Source organism: Gigantopelta aegis, unplaced genomic scaffold (assembly GCF_016097555.1).
Source record: "Gigantopelta aegis isolate Gae_Host unplaced genomic scaffold, Gae_host_genome ctg2221_pilon_pilon:::debris, whole genome shotgun sequence".
Taxonomy (NCBI): Eukaryota; Metazoa; Mollusca; class Gastropoda; order Neomphalida; family Peltospiridae; genus Gigantopelta; species Gigantopelta aegis.
In genome coordinates this window covers 167,696-189,499 of record NW_024532873.1, presented here as the reverse complement: position 1 = coordinate 189,499, position 21,804 = coordinate 167,696, and the positions used below count along the sequence as shown (strand labels likewise).

Below are 21,804 nucleotides of genomic sequence, written 5' to 3'. Positions count from 1 at the left end.
GGAAACAAAGGACCAGTTTACACATTATTAATTCTTGCATATTTCTTTAGTTTTTTTGTCGGAATCAGAAGATAGTTTGTCCCACTACCCCCCCCCCCCCCCCCCCAAATCGTAGAAGTAAACAGGTCTGAGGATGACGTGTCACCTCATGACATCATATACTTTACAGATAGCAATCTATACTACTCGTTTAACAACTAGTTATATGTAACTGATACCACATTCACTTGATCCAAAACAAAATATCAATGAACCACTGATGTTAAACTATACTTTTACATATTTTAATGCACCAGTGTAATGGATCCTATCGCCTACAAAAGAAAGTTGTTATGATGACAAAAACTTAATTCAGTATGATTAATTTTATGTGTAAAAGTAGTTAAAATGTTCCTCCGTTACTGCTTGATCTTGCCCTGTTAATTGTAACTTTTGTTATGGAATTCGCAAATACTGGTTGCAGTTAAATTAAACAGGTTCCACAAATGTGAAATAGGATTCTATCTTGCCAGCCTATTTAATATATAATAATAATTATAATAACATACATCAATTCTTTGTAGGCAATATTTAAGAATCTAGTTTTAAAATGGTGATGCCAATTTAGCACACTGAACAGTTTCTCGATCCCTATATAATTTGATGCTGACAGGAAGGCAAAGATCTAGATCCTCTATCATACTTAAAGACTGAAATACCATTCACTTGTGAGTCCAGGTGTCATATATATGCCCGACATGGAAACAAAATAACTGAAGAAATAATTTAAATTTAAAATAAATATGAGAAAAATATTAATCAACTTGTTTGTAAGTTATCTTCAGATTATATGTTGCAGAATATGTCGCAGAATTCCTCAATTTCTATGACAGAATATATCTAATTTTAGCGCATAATTTTTTTTAAATTTCCTGTGGAATCCATGGGTGTCTGATGTGTGCATAAAACTGAAAGACAGACTTGGCACAAGGTAATTACATCCCATAATAAATTTAATTAAATATGATTAGTTTACCAAATTTTGTAATACATTTTCTACCTCGGATTTGGAATACCATATAATAATTATATTTTAAGTTAACATTACTAATGACCATGACTTACTGGCAGCTCACAAACTGTGTGTGGAGCAGGATCTCGCTCAGAAGATCGAGTATACATGTGTATATACACATGTACCTGCCTATTTTGAAATTCCATGACTTTTCCTCTTTTTTTTCACAATAAAATGCCATTACCTTTCCAGGACAGTTTTATTTTTCCATATTTCTTTCTTGACCATGTGGTCTGAATGATGGAGCAAAATAAAGTTATAATGACAGCTTGGTGCTGACAAAATAATCTGCTCACCAAAAGATAAATAATTTGTAAATTTTAATTTCCATACTGTTTCACTCAAAATATTTGCCCCAACACTAGAGCACATTGGTATATAAATCAGTGGCTATTGAAGTCAAACATTTGCTTTTCCTACGGGATGTCAAAGAAGGCACACAAATGTGTTTGAAGATCTGTACTTGGTGAGGCAATCAAACTCTCAATGAAACATCTTAATCAACACAGAAGACATTAATCTATGTTACACCAGAGTTATTTTGAAAACAATTTTAAAATTTTATAAGATAATCAGCCCACAAATGATAAAATACAGGTTTGCCGTTTAATTATGAAACGAATGCTTAATTTCACAAAACAAGCATTAATTCTGAGAGTATTGCTAAAGCAATACATGCATGTCCCCATCTAAGCTCAACATATTTTGTATCTCCTAAGTTCAAGGGCCATAACTATGATAAATTAGTAAATCGCCATGAAAGCATATTTGATCTGTAACAGTAAATAATAAATTAATATTTTGATGCATTGTGAAAAAATTTCCTAAGTTCAATGGCCATATAACTCTAAAAAAAAAAGTAAATCACAATGAAAGTCTGTAAATCTATACACCACAAAATGAGACCAGGAATTTTTTTTTCATATTTCATAAAATTAATTTCAGTGAAAAGTGGGTAAATTGCCATAAAAACTATATACAAAGTTTGAACTCCATATCTTGAAGTATTGCAAAAAGACGTCTGGTGAACTACATGTCAGACAGACAAATAGACAGACAGAAAAACAGAGACGAAACCTATTGTCCCCCTCTGGTTGGAACGGTATGAGACTACAAATACAAGATTAGAATGTTTGTTTACACAATACCTGAAATGAAAACTTCACTGCTTGCTGTCTGTTGTTTAGTTCCCGACCTGTCTGGAACTCCATTATCAACAGTACAGTAGTACATCCCGCTGTCTTCATATGTAGCACGATTAAATGTCAGTACGTATTGGTTATTTCCAACAGATCTGCCGGCCACATTCCTGATATTCACACTATTCCAGTAATGGCTGAAAGGTCTGAAGTTCATGTTGCCAGGGCGACCATCAGCAGAGCAGATGATACTTGATGAATTATTTTCAGTTGAATTTAAAGAAAGGAAGGTGACACTGGGAGCATCTGCAAAACACAGGTGAAATAAATGATGAACTCTGATTCTGAAATAAATATGAAAGGACTGACAAAAATCATCAAGCTGTTTTATTGTTTCATGCATTGTTCCAGAGATGGGGCAGATATCTCTCTCCCTCCCTTCCATATTTCTCTGTCTCTCTGTCTGTGTGTCTCTCTCTCTCTCTCTGTCTCTCTGTCTGTGTCTCTCTCTCTGTCTGTGTGTGTGTCTCTCTCTCTGTCTCTCTCTCTGTTTCTCTCTGTCTGTATGTGTGTCTCTCTCTCTGTCTGTGTGTGTCTCTCTCTCTGTCTCTCTGTCTGTGTGTGTGTGTCTCTCTCTCTCTCTCTCTCTCTCTCTCTCTCTCTCTCTCTCTCTCTCTCATACACACACACACAAACATCCACATAAATACATGAAACAAAAAGACTTATTTTTCTAATCTCTGCAACTGCTTGCATACATGTATATGAAACCAACATATCTGAAACAGAATTCTTCAAGTGAAAAACACACCAGGATCCTGCTGGGATTCACAGGAAAATTAAATCGGAGCCGGGATCTGGAATTCCTGGCAGGATTTCAGTGTACAGATATCCTGGGATTTTTAGCAGTAGGTTTTATGATCACACACACACACACACACACACACACACACACACACAAACACCACAACTACTACGTACATTACGTGTTTTAGAAGCCCTAATATGTCCTGAACATGCACAAAACAAATTGGGAATCACTATATTCAATTGGCACAGTGTTTGAAGGTACTCTAGAAAATGTGATTTTTTTACAGACATCAAGCCATAATCAGTACCCTCTAATTTTTGGGAATTCCAGTGAGAGAATTTGTAAATTTTAGTCAACTTCTTTTCAAACAGAGGCTTTCAGACAGACTGACCCATGATTCCATTTATGGCTGATGACCTTAAATGTATTCTCAAAGTGTTGATGAATGGTTTCTCAAATTGATGTGTTATAAATGAATGACAACATGAATCTTCAATGTTTTGATATTACATAAATAAATAATACTGGTCATTATAATTCAGAAGTGCATGTCAAAAACACAATATGTGGTTTCTAAACAGAGTGCAATATACAAAGCAACACTTTAAAAACTTCAAACATAACATCGCTGTTGCACGATATCAGTATTTAATCATCAAAATGTACCCCTAAAATAAATATTATTCTCCCACTTGTTTTTACTTTAGGTGCACAGTGTTTCATAATGTTATGGACGAGTCTTGAATATATGGGGCTGCATTTACAAAGTCTGTTTTAGACTTACACATAGTTAACTACGTGTATTTATAATGCTTAAACTCCTGCATTCACAAAGCCTGTTTTAGACTTACACATAGTTAACTACGTGTGTTTATAATGCTTAAACTCCTGCATTTACAAAGTCTGTTTTAGACTTACACATAGTTAACTACGTGTATTTATAATGCTTAAACTCCTGCATTCACAAAGCCTGTTTTAGACTTACACATAGTTAACTACGTGTATTTATAATGCTTAAACTCCTGCATTTACAAAGCCTGTTTTAGACTTACACATAGTTAACTACGTGTATTTATAATGCTTAAACTCCTGCATTTACAAAGTCTGTTTTAGACTTACACATAGTTAACTACGTGTATTTATAATGCTTAAACTCCTGCATTTACAAAGCCTGTTTTAGACTTACACATAGTTAACTACGTGTGTTTATAATGCTTAAACTCCTGCATTCACAAAGTCTGTTTTAGACTTACACATAGTTAACTACATGTATTTATAATGCTTAAACTCCTGCATTTACAAAGCCTGTTTTAGACTTACACATAGTTAACTACGTGTATTTATAATGCTTAAACTCCTGCATTTACAAAGCCTGTATTTATAATGCTTAAACTCCTGCATTCACAAAGTCTGTTTTAGACTTACACATAGTTAACTACGTGTATTTATAATGCTTAAACTCCTGCATTCACAAAGTCTGTTTTAGACTTACACATAGTTAACTACGTGTATTTATAATGCTTAAACTCCTGCATTCACAAAGTCTGTTTTAGACTTACACATAGTTAACTACGTGTATTTATAATGCTTAAACTCCTGCATTCACAAAGTCTGTTTTAGACTTACACATAGTTAACTACGTGTATTTATAATGCTTAAACTCCTGCATTCACAAAGCCTGTTTTAGACTTACACATAGTTAACTACGTGTATTTATAATGCTTAAACTCCTGCATTTACAAAGCCTGTTTTAGACTTACACATAGTTAACTACATGTATGTATAATGCTTAAACTTCTGCATTTATGAAAAACAGACTTCATAAATATGGCTAAATGTAGTAAAACTTCACATAAAGATATAGGCTACGCATTTGATTTTAGTGTTCATTACACAACTGTTGATTTTTGTCCAATTTAATGTTTTTTCTTTGTTTTTGTTTTGTTTTGTTTTAATCTCTTTAATAAACATATAGAGTTATACATTCTATGACTTTGTGTTTTCATTACCCAGAATAACAATTTTGAAACGGAGCATACTCAAAATATTCAACATTTTACACTTTACAAAAGGGAGATCACTCAGTATTTGTATTGTTCCGGCATACCATCTGTCTGCAGTGTGCTGTACATGAACTTCCATCCAAACATGTACGGAATTACCCGACTCAACTATAATTGAATCATGTAATACATATATCTAACAATGTAATTACAAATATAAAACATTGGGCATATTCATTGTAATAAATTCATGTGGAAGAATTTCACACTATTTCCAGCAAAAAATCTAATTATAACTTGATATTTATTGGTAACTTTAGAAAAACTGTACAAAACAGAATTTTCCAAATTGGGAAATGGAATGAGTCAAAATCTGAAATGGAAAATATCTGCTCTACATGATGAACATGGAATTTCCATATGTGCTTGAAACAAATCATCTATTACTGAATAAAGCATACATTCAATAAGGTGGTATGGAATTCACTGTTACTTACAGTTGACGACAACTTGAAAGTCACTCGAGTTCACCAGGTTTCCATAGCGACCAGCAGAGACTCTTGCTTCACAGGTGTACTGACCATGCTCTTCTCTACTTAGATTTGTTAATCTCAAGCTCCCATCATCCCCCTTGGTCTGTCCTCCAAACATCCAGGTCAGACTGGACGGACTGGGATTGCTGTCTGCAGTACAGGTCAAGGTCAGATCATCACCTTCCTTACGAGAGTCGTGTGTTGATAATGTTATTTGAATTCGGGGGGAATCTAAAATACAAAGTGTCAAAAGGCGTTGTCCAGAAGAGTGGGTAGAACTTTAATGATATCTCTGTGCAGCACAGTATTACTGGTCAGATGTCATACAATGTACTGTTGAGCTACAATGAATGAATGTCTAACAACACCCCAGCACAAATATACACATCGGCTATTGGCGTCATAAAAAGGTAAGCATATGGAAATATTATTTATAAAATTATGTAAAAACACAGTGTAAAGAGCTGTGAGAAAAGTACAATACACTAAAATATCAAGGTAAGTATATTTTAAAATTTGGTATCATCCATTGCCCTGTTTTGGTGAGGTTCCTGTTTCGGTGGTTGCGTCGTTTGTGCACAATAGTACGGACACTTGAATATCTTTTGCATGGGTAAAGTAAACAAATGTCTGTCATATTCACAGAAATGTTCATAAAAATAAAGTTAAAACGAGCAAAGAAAGCAAGATTGAACTTTATCCACTCATAAACAAGGCACATTTCTTAATACATTTTTTTCTATGATTTTCAAAGACGTACTGTAATTTGAAAGAAAACTTAATTTTAAAACCTATTTTTGTCTGTTCTCAGATGTACTGGTATCTGGTTACTGAAGTCACATGATTGTCACGGTGTCTGCTGGAAAAATTCTCTTTACAGATACTTGTCAAAAATATATGGTCCTGTTTATATCTGTTTATATCTGTTTATCTGTATCTGTTTATATATTTATTAAAACTCAGAATGCAGCTTATATTTTTTAATCAAACAATTTTACCATTATAACCATTCATTTGCTCAATTGCAAGATATCATAATTGTTATATTCATTTTCCTAAAATGTTGTCCTTTAACACTGATTCTTGAGAGCTCCATTTTGTAATTTGCCTTAAAATATTTAACATATTTTTTTATAAATTATTATAAGTGTATGTTTTGTTGACCAACATACATGTTTTGATAAAACACTGAAAACATTTGTGTTGGAAGTTTTTGCTGTAAGCTATACCACTAAATGTATCACCCACCGAAACAGGTTACATAGTTAACAATATTTATTGCTGATGCATGCGACAGTTTTTGATGCACGTGCAGTAGTCTTAGCTACTTAGCGACCAGTTTAGTGCTCATGTGAAGTGTAGAAATACTAATAAAAAGGTAGGGATTTGAATAGCAAATGTCTGTTTATAAATATTGATATGCTTTAGAACCGAATGCTTATGATCACCGAAACTGGTCCACCCATGATATAGAAATCAAAGTGTTTTAAAAATTCTAGAATTAATTTAGGCTGGAATTTAAAAGATTCCAAACCATTTCTGTTGCCAAATACATCATTTCTCTTCAGCTTCAGATGATTACTTTCCACCAAAATGTGGTGCAGTTAGTGTACACTGACAATGTGCACACTGAGGAGGAGGATCCTTAATTCTTTAAAATAAATTAATGCGTCAAATATCTATGGCCGATACGGCACGGCACAAGACTACATGTACATCATCCTTCCCGCACCGCCTGTAAGAGGATTGCCACACCTAGGACAGTTTTGACAGAATGAAGCTTGTTCAAATCCGCACCGTCCCAATCATCTTGCCAAATCGAAAAGATATATTGGTCAATATATTTAAAATCACTGTCGGGGGACACCAATATTGACATGGGGCAAGTTCAAAGCAGATTTAGCAGCAACATCTGCCTTTTCATTGCCCTAACTGCCAACATGGCTGGGTACCCAACAAAACCTGCTACAGACCAAGATACACTGTTTTATGCATGAACCTGGTTATATTTCTATTTTCAGCATAAATAGTTTTAGTAATATTTTAAATTTCATGCTAAAATTACAGCTAAAACATGTTATTTGGTTATTGTTGTAACATTAAAGTTTGTTTTGTTTAACAATATTACTAGAGCACATTGATTTATTAATCATCGACAATTGGATGTCAACATTCGACATTTAGTAAATAATCTCAGATGAAAGTCTTTTATTAGCAGCAGAGGATATTTTATATGCACCTTCCCCACAGAAAGGACAGCACATACCATGGCCTTTGATATACCAGCCATGGTGCACTGGTTGTGACAGGAAAAATTCTCAACCTGAGAATAGATCCACTGAGGTGGTTTGATCCTATGATGCAAGCACCTCAGGCAAGTGCTCTACCCCCGTTGATTTTTTTTGTTAATGACTTTTCAAATTCTAATTGCCATGAAATATAACTAGAATTATCCACTATTTTGTGGGAAAAAACATCTTAGATCACAGTACACATATTAGTCCAGTAGCCGGGTGTGTGTGTGTGTGTGTGGCGGGGGGGGGGGGGTATCTTGCAAAAATACCCCCAAAGCAGGTTATTGTTGCTTTTGGTATGGGAAGTAGTCAAGAATCTGAATCTGAATGATGAGTTTTTCAAGATGGTGTCCAAGATGGCAGCCGCTGTAACCCAAAAGACTAAAACACGCGTATGTTCGTAAGTTTAAGTTGGAATTTCTATTGTAATACATCTTTTTCCATGTTTTTGTAGTCAATAAATCCATCTAGAGAGCTTACAGAGCAATGGGAGTCCACTTAGTGCCCAAATGATATAGATATTGGCAAAATTATGTCCAAAATTGCTGCCACAGTGCAGTGCAAAATAAACAAACGTATACGTATTGGCCAATTTGAACTCTAGCTATTGTGTAATACATGCCTTTGGTGGTGTAGACAAAATGTTATCTGGTACGAAGTTCCCTCACTGAGGAACTACTACACCCTCTTCTCTCTCGCTAACCAACTAACACCTAACCCACTGTCCTGGACAGACATCCCAAATAGCTGAGGTGTGTGCCCAGGACAGCGTGCTTGAACCTTAATTGGATATAAACATGAAAATAAGTTGAAATGAATGAATGCATTGAGCACTGCTATTGTGTGCTTGTTTAAGTGCCGGAATCCAACAATAAGACTGACACATGCAACCCACTATACAGTCATTGTAATTAGCCTTAAATAATCAGATATTTTGTTTTGAAGGTAGGTATAACACAAATATTATGAAATGTTGAACAGTATTCATTCTCCCTCGGGTCAAACCGCTGGCCATGCCAGAGGTAGGACCCAAGGGGGACATGCCTGAACCCTAGTGGATATAGGCATGTAAAACAAATTCCAAGTTCAAGTACAGTATTCGGTAGATGTGCAATCATGACAGACAGCAAATCATCACGTAAGAGAAAAGCGCTTGATGTATCCCTGCCTGTGTTTCATTCAATTGTCGACATCGCTATAGCCCTGCAGGCTATGAGACCATGCAACATGCTTATTTATTTGCATATTTGCTTCTATTAAATGAAATATTAAAATCTTGAGGCATTGCAGAAAGCAGAAAAAAGTCCAAAAAACTAATTTTCATACAGTTGAATCCACTTTACTGCATATCGGCTTATAGCATTAATCGGTTATTTGCATATTATTTGGCTGCACAGAACCTTTCAAAATCTGTATTTACATGAATGTGGAATAGGAAAATAGGCACACAGGCCTCTTCTCCGGTTCCTACAGGCCTGGCTTACATTGTGTTACTAATTTTATTTATTATTCGTGATTAAATATTTTTTATTTTCTAATTAATTGAATGAAATAAGCAAAATAAACCCAGTGCTATTAATATTTTGTTCAATGCACAATAGCATCTGTATCAAAATATACTGTAGCATAATAAATTGTACTATAATATGTTAAATATATTATTAGAGCTGTAACATAATAATTTTTGTATCGAGATGTGACTGGACCACCAAAAAGGACCAGACTTGAAATGTTTAAGTGGGACCGTACTGACGGCTTTCATTATACATGGATAAAAACCACTTAATCCATAAGGTATTAAAAATATGATCGGTTTGGATATGGGTAGTGTTTTGGCCCGTGTCTGCTGAAACTACTGGTGCAATAACGGGTTCAGGTTTTGAAACTTTGTATTTGTTACGCGTTTCCTGTCGCCAGATATGTTGTCCTTGTATACATGTAGTTGCTGGTAGTGCTCACTAAATTTTAGTATGTCAGAGATCGTCTGTCTGCCGATCTTGTATTTATCTGCTAAATCCTTGTGCCTTAACACAGGATTTGATTTAAATTCTTCAATTAACTCGACTTTTGTTTTTAAGGATAATTTAATACGCTTTCGGGTTTTTTCGGTCATTCAGTGATAAAAGCATGAATAAAAGTGAAACGCTTTAGCATTCATATTTATGCACCAGATTTTTTTTACAGTCTCAGCTCAACACAATTTTAAACCTTATACCACTTGCGTATGTAAACACACTGACACTAATCTGGTTGATCTAATGGTGTAAGTAATGACAAGAGCAGTGACCATGTCATTCATTTAGCAGATTGGTCGCGTAGCGGTTAATTAACAGTTTTGTTTGGGCAGTCATCAAACCGACGCTGTCTGGATGCCGGTGTGGACAGAGTTAATCACACCAAAACCGGCTTCTTTGTTCTTGATTTGGCATCCGATATCCGGAATAGACAGATGCTGGATTAGACAAAAGTTAAGTCATAATAAATTAATGGTCACTAGACGGGACCATGAAACTGTGCTGGTTTACACAGAAATCCGGTTTAGACAAATGCCGGTTTTGGCATTTTAGCAGAGTCCACTGTTTATATATATATAAGGATTGTCTGTAATTTCTTTTACGTTCATTGGGGTATGAAAAAAAATAAATCATCCGCAAACTATGTGAATCAACGAAGTCATTCTCACAGAAGTTTGCGGATGATTTTTTTTGTTCATACCCCGATGAACGTAAAAGACATTACAGACAATCCGTATAATTAAATTTCAAACATACTTATTAATAATAATACTAAAAGTTCATATTTTATTTTGTTTCTTAAACTTCAATGCTCAGTAATGCAAGATATAAATATAAAATAAAATGATGTCATCAGATGTTGTGAAGTTGCAAAGTTTTTTTAATACACTCACGAGAAGAATTCAATGTTCAGCACCATCAGTAAACAATTCACACTTAATTTAATTATTACCAATTGCCGCCATACTGGAAAGTGCAATTTTGAAAAGAAGAATTAGAAATGAACCCGGTTGAAGTGAAATTGTGCAAACTTGACTGAACTACTGGATTTTTAAATGGAACAAGCATTTGAGGTGCTGAAATAGTAGACGGGGCCAAGTTGCTGGTTTGCCATGGTTGACAAAGTTGTGCTAATTTTGTTTTTCTGTATGGATGGGAAATCTCTGTTATAACTTCTAACAGCAGATTCACTTCGATGCCCACTCATAAACATAATGTTCCTCATTTCAAAGCCAGCATCACTCATTGCCTGGATGCTTGTTGCTCGTAAGCAGTGTGCTGTGTATACTGTATTAGTTTTTGACTGCCTGCAAATGTCGGCCATGAAGCGAGTAAACTGGTATTGTTTCACCGGAATTGTGGTGTACAAGACAGATTCAGTATTTGGAGAATTTAAGGCATCCTTTGAGCAATGATTAAATAGAGATTTGTCATCTGGGTGAGTTATTTCGATTAACGAACGAAGTGCTTCAACTGGAAAGTAAGTATCATTACTTGCATACATCCGTTTGTCAATAGATGTTTCCACGTTATCAACACCACCTTGGTGGTTCTTTTGTTTTGTTTCGTGGACAATCGTTACATATTCACAGTTATTTTCATGTTTTGAAAATTTGAAAGATTTTAAATTCAGTTGTTGGTGGAATTCTAATCCACGACTGACGAAGTGGACTGATAAATTGAACCAATTTCTAAATCGCAAGATCACAGGGTTTGAGCTTTCATGGAGAAAGATACTTATTTTCTTTAGGTCAGCTGGTGCTATTATTTGTTTGTGTTTTGTGCTTCACGAAATGCCTTCCGTTACATTGAATTTCAGTTTGCTGTCCAGCACGTTGTTGGATGTCTTGAATTGTTTATCTTTCACTATGTCAACATCTTCACATATGTCATGCAGATGGCGGTTTAGTGCGGCGCATACATTTTTCAGGGTATTTTTGTGATATTCCACAGCTTGGCCCGCAGACATAGAATTTTCGTAATTTAATATTCAGATCTTCGCTGGTAACAGAATTAAAATCAACCATGCTGCCTTCTGTTTCACTACACCAGTCTGAAAAATATCATTGTAATAATACTTTAAAAACCCAATTACGGGTGCTAACACAATTTGGTAATTGTTTTCATACAGAGATTTTATCATTTATAGGTTTATGTTTGGTTTTATAATAGGTAAAAATATATTGTTCAGTTTATGATCAACAATTGTGTGAACAAGTGTCACATCAAAATTCTTAATGACCTTTCTTTCTTTTTTTAGGGGGGAGGGGGGGCATAATTACACTGCTTTTAGTCTTATTTAGGGTGGTGCTGGTGGGGTGTTTTTTTTTTTTTTTTTGTTGTTGTTTTTTATACAAGGGATTCTTGTATAATAATCATTCTTCCCCATCCCTTTTATTTTTCTCTTAAAAGTACTCTTATAAATATCTTGTTTCACAGAATGTGTATTGTAAGAATTTTGGATAAAGTTACAGTGTTCTAGCTAGCAGTAAATAGGAGGGCGGCGCGCCCTGCCCCGACTGTTGCCGCCCTGCCTTATTTTATCTTTTTTCTTTTTTTTTAACGGCCATTTCTTTTTTCGGTGTTCAATTTGAACTATGGCAAGTCTAGCTAATTTACGAGTTAGCTCCCCTGATGTCGGAAATTGGTTATTTTCAATTATTATGAAAACAAGTTATAAAAGTTACAAATACCAATACTTTTTACACAAAATGTTGTTTAAACACGAGAAAGGAAACTGACAGCGTTACAAAAAGCGGCTGGATTGTGCCAAAAATTTTCCTTTGGATCAATTAAAGTAAGTGTCCATTTTAAAAAAAAACAAATTACGACAATTTACATTAATATTTGTATAGTTATAGAAATATATGACTTTCTGATCGATATACCTTACAATAATCATTTTCTTAAATATTTGATGTAAACAGGCTTTTATTACAAATTAAATGTTAGTATTGTTGGGTGGTTTATTTGTTTGCTTGTTTTTTTTGTTTTTTGTTTTTTCTCTCCCTTCTTTTTTCAACATATGGCTGATCTCCCGGCCTACATCAACTACACTTATTTACTTTTATACAATGATAGACACATTTGTTATAACAAAAGCAAAAATAATAAAACAATTTAATAAAAATCACCATAAACTCTTGGTAGATTTAGTTGTCAATATATTTAGCATTTTAATACAAATTAAAAAAGATTAAAATAATAATTATAATAATAATAATAAAAATTTAAAAGTTGGCAGGTACACTGTTAATATATTAATAGTTACAAATATTTGCCTAAATAAATTATTATCATTCAATTGAATATGTATTGTGAGTTATAAATTGTTCTGTTATTTTATCAGATTTCAGGACAGCGATATAGTCAATTCTTTGGCAATATTGGATGTGTCTTCACTGGATGAGGATGTTCCTGCATTGTATGGAGAAATGGAGATGGAAGCTCTTGCTGTTCACTTCAACATGCTTGAATAGAACCTTCTAATCGAGAGGACAAATTTTCTTTCATTGATGTTATCCAGACTCTCCCAGGGATTGTAAAAGTGCTTTTGGGCCTTGATAAAAGTGGACTATGTACAGGCAATGTATCCACTGCTAGCCAAGAATGTGTCTGTACCACTGACTCTGCCTTTGAGCAGTGCTGAATGTGAAATAGTGTTTTCTCAGTTGAAAATGATAAAAACAGACAGAAGGAGCAAACTAAATGTTCCAACTGTAAGCAAGTTACTTCAAATTAAACTTATCTGGAAATTCATTCACGTTGAAACACTGCTAAATAAGACAACAGAGAAGTTCCTAAGTGTAAAAAACAGAAGATGTTGCAATCTTTGAAATAAACTGATCAGTTGTGTGTCCCTCTTGATGTTGCATGGTGCTAAGTTGTATATAAATACCTCAGAATTTTGTTCATTTTTTTGTGTGTATGTAACAACCCAAAGATGTTAACTATGAAACTGACCAGTGTATGTCCAGCAGTGCATCCATACAAGTGTTGCATTATTTATCAACCCTATATTATTAATTAGCATTAAATCCATAATTTGAATATTTTGTTAGGTTTTTGGGTCGGTTTTTTCTTCGGTTATGGTATATAAATTACTGCCTTCATAAACAATTATTCCCGCAGAAAGTGCCCTAATAATAAGTGAGCACCCTGCCCTCCTCAAATCCTAGCTAGAACACCGAGTTACTAAGGTGTTGTTTGAGTGATTTGTAATAGGCTATTTGTTTGAAGGTTAACTTACCCTGAAACAGTTTTACAGCCCACTTAGTATTTCTTTTTGTTGACTTTGATTGTTTACAATCCTCTAGTTCCATCAGCTGTTCCTCGGTTAACTTCTTAAATCGGTGTTGTGACTTGTTTAGTTTGGGGTTGCATTCCAGGTTTTTCTTCATTTGTTTTATTCCGTCTTCACTATTAGACGATGCCATTATTAATTCGTCATCAAAGTCATCATCAAATATCTCCAGTAACTCAGAAGTATCCATATGAAAACCAAGTATTGTTTTCGGATCACCAATGTCAAAATTTGCCATTTTTGTTGTGTCCATTGCTATAACGCTGATAACGCTGATTTAGTTTTTAATTTGTAAAGTTACTATTTAATTAATTTTATACCCAAAAATATATTTCTTATTAAAACACTTATTGTGTATCAGACCAATTATTTATTTTCATTTCATATGATTGATATTTAAAACTTCCCCAACATACCCAGTCTAAAAATAATTTGTAAACAGCTGTTAAAGTAGTTCCTTGACGACGTAATTTTTACTACGTCTGGACCAATGGGATGACATTATATTGCAATGAATGTAATGGAAATTTAATTATATACACACACACATACATACAGTGCACTCCCACATTCATATTTCCCAGTTTTCCACATGATGCTCACTTGAACGGATGTACAATACAGCAAACAAATTTCTTGACAAGATGGTGGCTTTTGTTTATTGTTTTTCAATGTAAAATACCTTGAAACTTTGAGTTCAAAAAGTAGTTTTCGGCAAGTATTTTCACTTGACCACAATGGCGGCAAGTCGCTGTCATTTTCAGGGATCGATAGTGATTGTAACAGCATTTGATTAGAAATTTGATCATTTCACCAACAATGAAAATCACTAAATATTGGGATATGAATCGAAGTTTGCATCAAAACATTTTGGTCAAAAAACCAGTCATCAGGAATAATGGACATAAATACTGGACAGCTGGCTACAAATGCCCATAAGTAACTGACTTTTTCTAGTTTTTTGCCTAATTTTAATCAACATACCTCAGCTGATCTAAAAATCATAAAAAATTGAAAAACCAACATCAATAATATTTATCGATTCACATATCAACTTTATTTTATGTATTTATAAAACATTTAAGTAAATATATGTGAGTAAAAATTATAAACATGTACCAACTCAGTGTGTTTTTTGTCAAAAATTAATCCAGTAGTCAAAAGGTTAATCCATTAAAACATATTCCCCTATAGTGTCTAGCCACGAATAACCTGACCAGCTACCGTTCTCAGCAGTCACGGTTTAGAGTGTCTAGCCATGAATAACCTGACCAGCTACCGTTCTCAGTAGTCACGGTTTAGAGTGTCTAGCCATGAATAACCTGACCAGCTACCGTTCTCAGCAGTCACGGTTTAGAGTGTCTAGCCATGAATAACCTGACCAGCTACCGTTCTCAGCAGTCACGGTTTAGAGTGTCTAGCCACGAATAACCTGACCAGCTACCGTTCTCAGCAGTCACGGTTTAGAGTGTCTAGCCACGAATAACCTGACCAGCTACCGTTCTCAGCAGTCACGGTTTAGAGTGTCTAGCCACGAATAACCTGACCAGCTACCGTTCTCAGCAGTCACGGTTTAGAGTGTCTAGCCACGAATAACCTGACCAGCTACCGTTCTCAGCAGTCACGACGGTTTAGAGTGTCTAGCCACGAATAACCTGACCAGCTACCGTTCTCAGCAGTCACGACGGTTTAGAGTGTCCAGCCACGAATAACCTGACCAGCTACCGTTCTCAGCAGTCACGGTTTAGAGTGTCTAGCCACGAATAACCTGACCAGCTACCGTTCTCAGCAGTCACGGTTTAGAGTGTCTAGCCACGAATAACCTGACCAGCTACCGTTCTCAGCAGTCACGGTTTAGAGTGTCTAGCCACGAATAACCTGACCAGCTACCGTTCTCAGCAGTCACGACGGTTTAGAGTGTCTAGCCACGAATAACCTGACCAGCTACCGTTCTCAGCAGTCACGACGGTTTAGAGTGTCTAGCCACGAATAACCTGACCAGCTACCGTTCTCAGCAGTCACCGTTTAGAGTGTCTAGCCACGAATAACCTGACCAGCTACCGTTCTCAGCAGTCACGGTTTAGAGTGTCTAGCCACGAATAACCTGACCAGCTACCGTTCTCAGCAGTCACGGTTTAGAGTGTCTAGCCACGAATAACCTGACCAGCTACCGTTCTCAGCAGTCACGGTTTAGAGCATCTAGCCACGAATAACCTGACCAGCTACCGTTCTCAGAGCGTCTAGTCACGAATAACCTGACCAGCTACCGTTCTTAGCAGTCACCGTTTAGAGTGTCTAGTCACGAATAACCGGACCAGCTACCGTTATCAGCAGTCACGACAGTTTAGAGTGTCTAGCCACAAATAACCTGACCAGCTACCGTTCCCAGCAGTCACAGTTTAGAGTGTCTAGTCACGAATAACCTGACCAGCTAGCGTTCTCAGCAGTCACGACGGTTTAGAGTGTCTAGCCACAAATAACCTGACCAGCTACCGTTCCCAGCAGTCACAGTTTAGAGTGTCTAGCCACGAATAACCTGACCAGCTACCGTTCTCAGCAATCACCATTTAGAGTGTCTAGTCATGAATAACCTGACCAGCTACCGTTCTCAGCAGTCACGACGGTTTAGAGTGTCTAGCCACAAATAACCTGACCAGCTACCGTTCTCAGCATTCACAACGGTTTAGAGTGTCTAGCCACAAATAACCTGACCAGCTACCGTTCCCAGCAGTCACAGTTTAGAGTGTCTAGCCACGAATAACCTGACCAGCTACCGTTCTCAGCAGTCACTGTTTAGAGTGTCTAGTCACGAATAACCTGACCAGCTACCGTTCTCAGCAGTCACGACGGTTTAGAGTGTCTAGCCACAAATAACCTGACCAGCTACCATTCCCAGCAGTCACAGTTTAGAGTGTCTAGCCACGAATAACCTGACCAGCTACCGTTCTCAGCAGTCACGGTTTAGAGCGTCTAGCCACAAATAACCTGACCAGCTACCGTTCTCAGCAGTCACGGTTTAGAGTGTCTAGCCACGAATAACCTGACCAGCTACCGTTCTCAACAGTCACGGTTTAGAGCATCTAGCCACGAATAACCTGACCAGCTACCGTCCTCAGCAGTCACGGTTTAGAGTGTTTAGCCACGAATAACCTGACCAGCTACCGTTCTCAGCAGTCACGGTTTAGAGCATCTAGTCACGAATAACCTACCAGCTACCGTTCTCAGCAGTTATGGTTTAGAGTGTCTAGCCACGAATAACCTGACCAGCTACCGTTCTCAGCAGTCACGGTTTAGAGTATCTAGCCACGAATAACCTACCAGCTACCGTTCTCAGCAGTCAAGGTTTAGTGTGTCTAGCCCTACCAGCTACCGTTCTCAGCAGTCACTGTTTAGAGTGTCTAGCCACGAATAACCTGACCAGCTACCATTCTCAGCAGTCACGGTTTAGAGCGTCTAGCCACGAATAACCTGACCAGCTACCGTTCTCAGCAGTCACGGTTTCGAGCGTCTAGCCACGAATAACCTGACCAGCTACCGTTCTCAGCAGTCACGGTTTCGAGCGTCTAGCCATGAATAACCTGACCAGCTACCGTTCTCAGCAGTCACGGTTTAGAGCGTCTAGCCACGAATAACCTGACCAGCTACCATTCTCAACAGTCACGGTTTAGAGCGTCTAGCCACGAATAACCTGACCAGCCACGAATAACCTGACCAGCTACCGTTCTCAGCAGTCACGACGGCAGACCTGCCAACCCTCCCGGATTCCGCGGGAGTCTCCCGGTATTTGATCAAATCTCCTTTCCCCTATGCGGGAGACAATTTCTCCTTTTAAATGACATTTTTGTAAGCATAAAAAATAAAAAATCGATCCTCTTTTGTCAAAATAACATAAGGGAAGTAACTCTGCCTTTTTTTTCTCATTCGGAAAATGTCGACTACTTTCGGTTTCTGAGAATGTAACAGGCCGAATTGTCCCGACTGTTTAACCTTTGCCAAAGTGAGAATTGTGGGATAGCCTATTTATATTGTTCAAAAAGCACATTTATAAAATGACGTGTTATTATAATGTTTGTTGTCATCGTAATGGCTACGAAGCGTGTTGCCGCTAATTTAACAGGCTGTGTATTGACATTCAGTGTTGCCATATAAAAAAAAACTATCCAATTTAGTTCTAATAACACCTCTGAATTGTAAAATGTCTTCCCACTGGATTACATAATGCAACTGTGACAAATCTGAACTGCCAGATTCCGAGTTGACAGCGATACACACGATGCATTATGATGTTAAAATCACATGTCACAGCAAGACAACGAAAAGACCAATTAGCTGTATAAACATACTTGTGTCAGTTAATTTTGTATGTTTGTGCAGTAAAATGTTGGTTATAAGGGTACACTTCAAGAAATTATTTTTGTACAATTAAAAAATGTTGTGTTTGATATTGACATAAAGTTACTCACAGAAATGAGTATAATTCCGGTATATTTCACACGATGTCCGTAATGAGGTTTTACTTATGATTAATGAAAATACAATGTTTATTGCATCATTATAATGATTTTAAATAAGTACCACGCCACCGTTCCTCATTATAGTAAAAACTGAATATTCATTTATGCAATTTATTATATAAATTTGTCTTTGGTACTTACATGTAGGTACACTAACCACAAATGATAATGTAACGCAACCTGTAAGGCTGTAAGTGTAATACCGTAAATGTACTAATTAATTTTTTAATGTCTTGTTCATGTTCTTAACATTTTTGGATAACATTTTTTTTTTTTTTTTAAATATGTATTAAATCATCATAATATTTAAAGTTAAATAAAAAAAAATTAAATTAATAATTAAAAAAAAAAAATATTCAATGCCAAGATGTAAGGTTAACAAGTATATATGACATTATATAGTATTCATATAACTTATTGTAATAATGTTTTATTTTTAAATCTTGCGATTTTGGGTTAAATTGTGTGAATTTAAAAAATCTCCTGTTTTTTGACAAAATCTGCTGCTTTTTCAACACACACCTCCTGCTTTCTCTTGACTAAAGGTTGACAGGTCTGAACGATGGTTTAGAGTGTCTAGTCACGAATAACCTGACCAGCTACCGTTCTCAGCAGTCACGGTTTAGAGCGTCTAGCCACGAATAACTTGACCAGCTACCGTTCTCAGCAGTCACGGTTTAGAGCGTCTAGCCACGAATAACTTGACCAGCTACCGTTCTCAGCAGTCACGGTTTAGAGCGTCTAGCCACGAATAACCTGACCAGCTACCGTTCTCAGCAGTCACGGTTTAGAGCGTCTAGCCACGAATAACCTGACCAGCTACCGTTCTCAGCAGTCACGGTTTAGAGCGTCTAGCCACGAATAACCTGACCAGCTACCGTTCTCAGCAGTCACGGTTTAGAGTGTCTAGCCACAAATAAGTTGACCAGCTACCGTTCTCAACAGTCACGGTTTAGACATTGAACAGATTTATTCTCTGCAAGTGTACTGTAGGCAAGAGGTGTAATTAATTTAGTCAACTAAAATCAAGGGAGGTAAGAACTTTCTCGCACAGGACTATAACACTGAAATCAACTGAAACCATTAGTGTGACTTCTTATGTTTATCTCCATGTCACATATGAATAGCTTGTTTTAAAAATTTACTAGCCACAATTAAAAATTCACTAGCCCTACTTTACTTTAAGTTAATAGTTTTACTAAATAATATTAGTAATAATCAAATTTGTCACCTAAAGAGGGAGATACTAGATAAGAGCTTAAAAACACTAATATTAGGGGGTTGGGGTGGGGGCAGGATATTCATATTTACAAAATAGACTTAACATTTAACCAAAAATATTCACTAGATGTCGGGCATGGCAATAGTTGTTACTTACTAGCCCAACATTGAATATCACTAGCCATGGGAGTGGGGCTACCATAATCTAGAAGCCCTGTTTTAGAAAACTTTAAAAGTGACTTTAAATGTATGTGAATACCCAATCATTACACATTCTTAAATGTCCAGTAGTCTTAATTCAGCCAATTAGGACAATATACAAAGGTATTATTGCTAAAAATATTAATTAGTCTAGTAATATTAGTCAATTAATATTTACAGTGTAATCATTCCAGTAGCATTTTCCATACCACATACAGTACACACTGAGCTGCACTGAGTTAAGACTCAGGTCTGGATTGTCCGTCTCTGTCTGTGAAGAGATTCCCAGCTGTACACCTGTACTCGTCTCCATTACTACTACATACTAACATACATGTATCACATACTAATATACTACAAACTAAAATAGTGTTACTTACAGTACACATTGAGCTGCACTGTGTTAGACACAGGTCTGGATTGTCCGTCTCTGTCTGTGAAGAGATTCCCAGCTGTACACCTGTACTCGTCTCCATTACTACTCCATACTAACATATCACATACTAATATACTACAAACTAAAATAGTGTTACTCACAGTACACACTGAGCTGCACTGAGTTAGACTCAGGTCTGCATTGCCCGTCTCTGTCTGTGAAGAGATTCCCAGCTGTACACCTGTACTCGTCTCCATTACTACTACATACTAACATACATGTATCACATACTAATATACTACAAACTAAAATAGTGTTACTTACAGTACACATTGAGCTGTACTGGTCTGGACTCAGGTCTGGATTGTCCGATTCTCTCTGTGAAAAGATTCCCAGCTGTACACTTGTACTCGTCTCTGTTGTCTTCCTTTGATGGTGTGAACATGTAGTTGAATCCTGTGTGTTCTATACCATTGTTATTCCTAATCCAGTAAAACGTAGCCACCGGATTTCCTTGATCAGTTAAAGAACAATTCAGTGAAGCTGATCTCTGTTCAAGCCATGGCTGTGATGGAACTGAAGACAAACTCGGTGTATCAGGAGCATCTGCATTTAGAAACAATTTTGGGATCAAAATATAACACAAGGATTTGTCAGAATTGAATTATTCGCCTACCATCAACTTATTCGGGGTCACTGATAGCTGCATCCATAAGATGTTCATCTCAATTCATGTTAAAACATAAATAAAATAATAATAATCAAAAATTCAATTTAATTTTAATTGAATTGATTTCTTATATTTGTGAGAAACGAAGCTAAATGCAAAAATTAGCATTGAGCAAAAGGCAAATATATTTTAATTTTAATCTTTAATTAATCTTTAATTCTTTTTGCATGCATTGTTATATATAAACATCCATACCCAGTGTTCTGTAGCCAGCAATAAATAGAAATGTGCTACGCCCTGGCCCTGTTTTGTGCCACTCTGCCCTTGATTATCGCAGCCCTATCCTAATTCATTGCTATACAAAAATAATGAAACCAAAATATTGCTTTCCGTTCAAAGTGTGTACAGTGTTGTTACAGATCTGAATTTCCCAACTAAGAAACATTTGACAATACATGGTTTGGTCACAGGTGTGAAAGTCTGACAACAGTACTGCATGTGGCATGTATTTCTTACTTTTGTTAATCGTTATGACTGCAGACGAGCAGGCAGCCATTCTTACAAAGCTTGAATGAAGAGTAACCTTACTGTCACACAGCACTTAACTAATTAACCGAACACCCAGTTGAAAGTAGACATCAAGATAACTTAGCAGTGGATTGTATTAAAT

At 36.3% G+C, this 21,804-nt stretch overlaps 1 protein-coding gene across 1 annotated transcript in view; it reads right to left on the bottom strand.

Moving 5' to 3' along the window:
• Nucleotides 1-2,202: 2,202 nt before the first annotated feature.
• LOC121391363 (B-cell receptor CD22-like) overlaps nucleotides 2,203-21,804 on the bottom strand; it is a gene marked incomplete at both ends in the record, with an annotated part of 172,186 nt that continues 152,584 nt past the window's right edge. Inside the window, 3 exons of the mRNA XM_041523022.1 lie at nucleotides 2,203-2,499; nucleotides 5,505-5,771; nucleotides 20,789-21,070. Of these exons, the coding sequence (XP_041378956.1) occupies nucleotides 2,203-2,499; nucleotides 5,505-5,771; nucleotides 20,789-21,070 (846 nt within the window). The remainder of the gene's footprint in view (nucleotides 2,500-5,504; nucleotides 5,772-20,788; nucleotides 21,071-21,804) is intronic.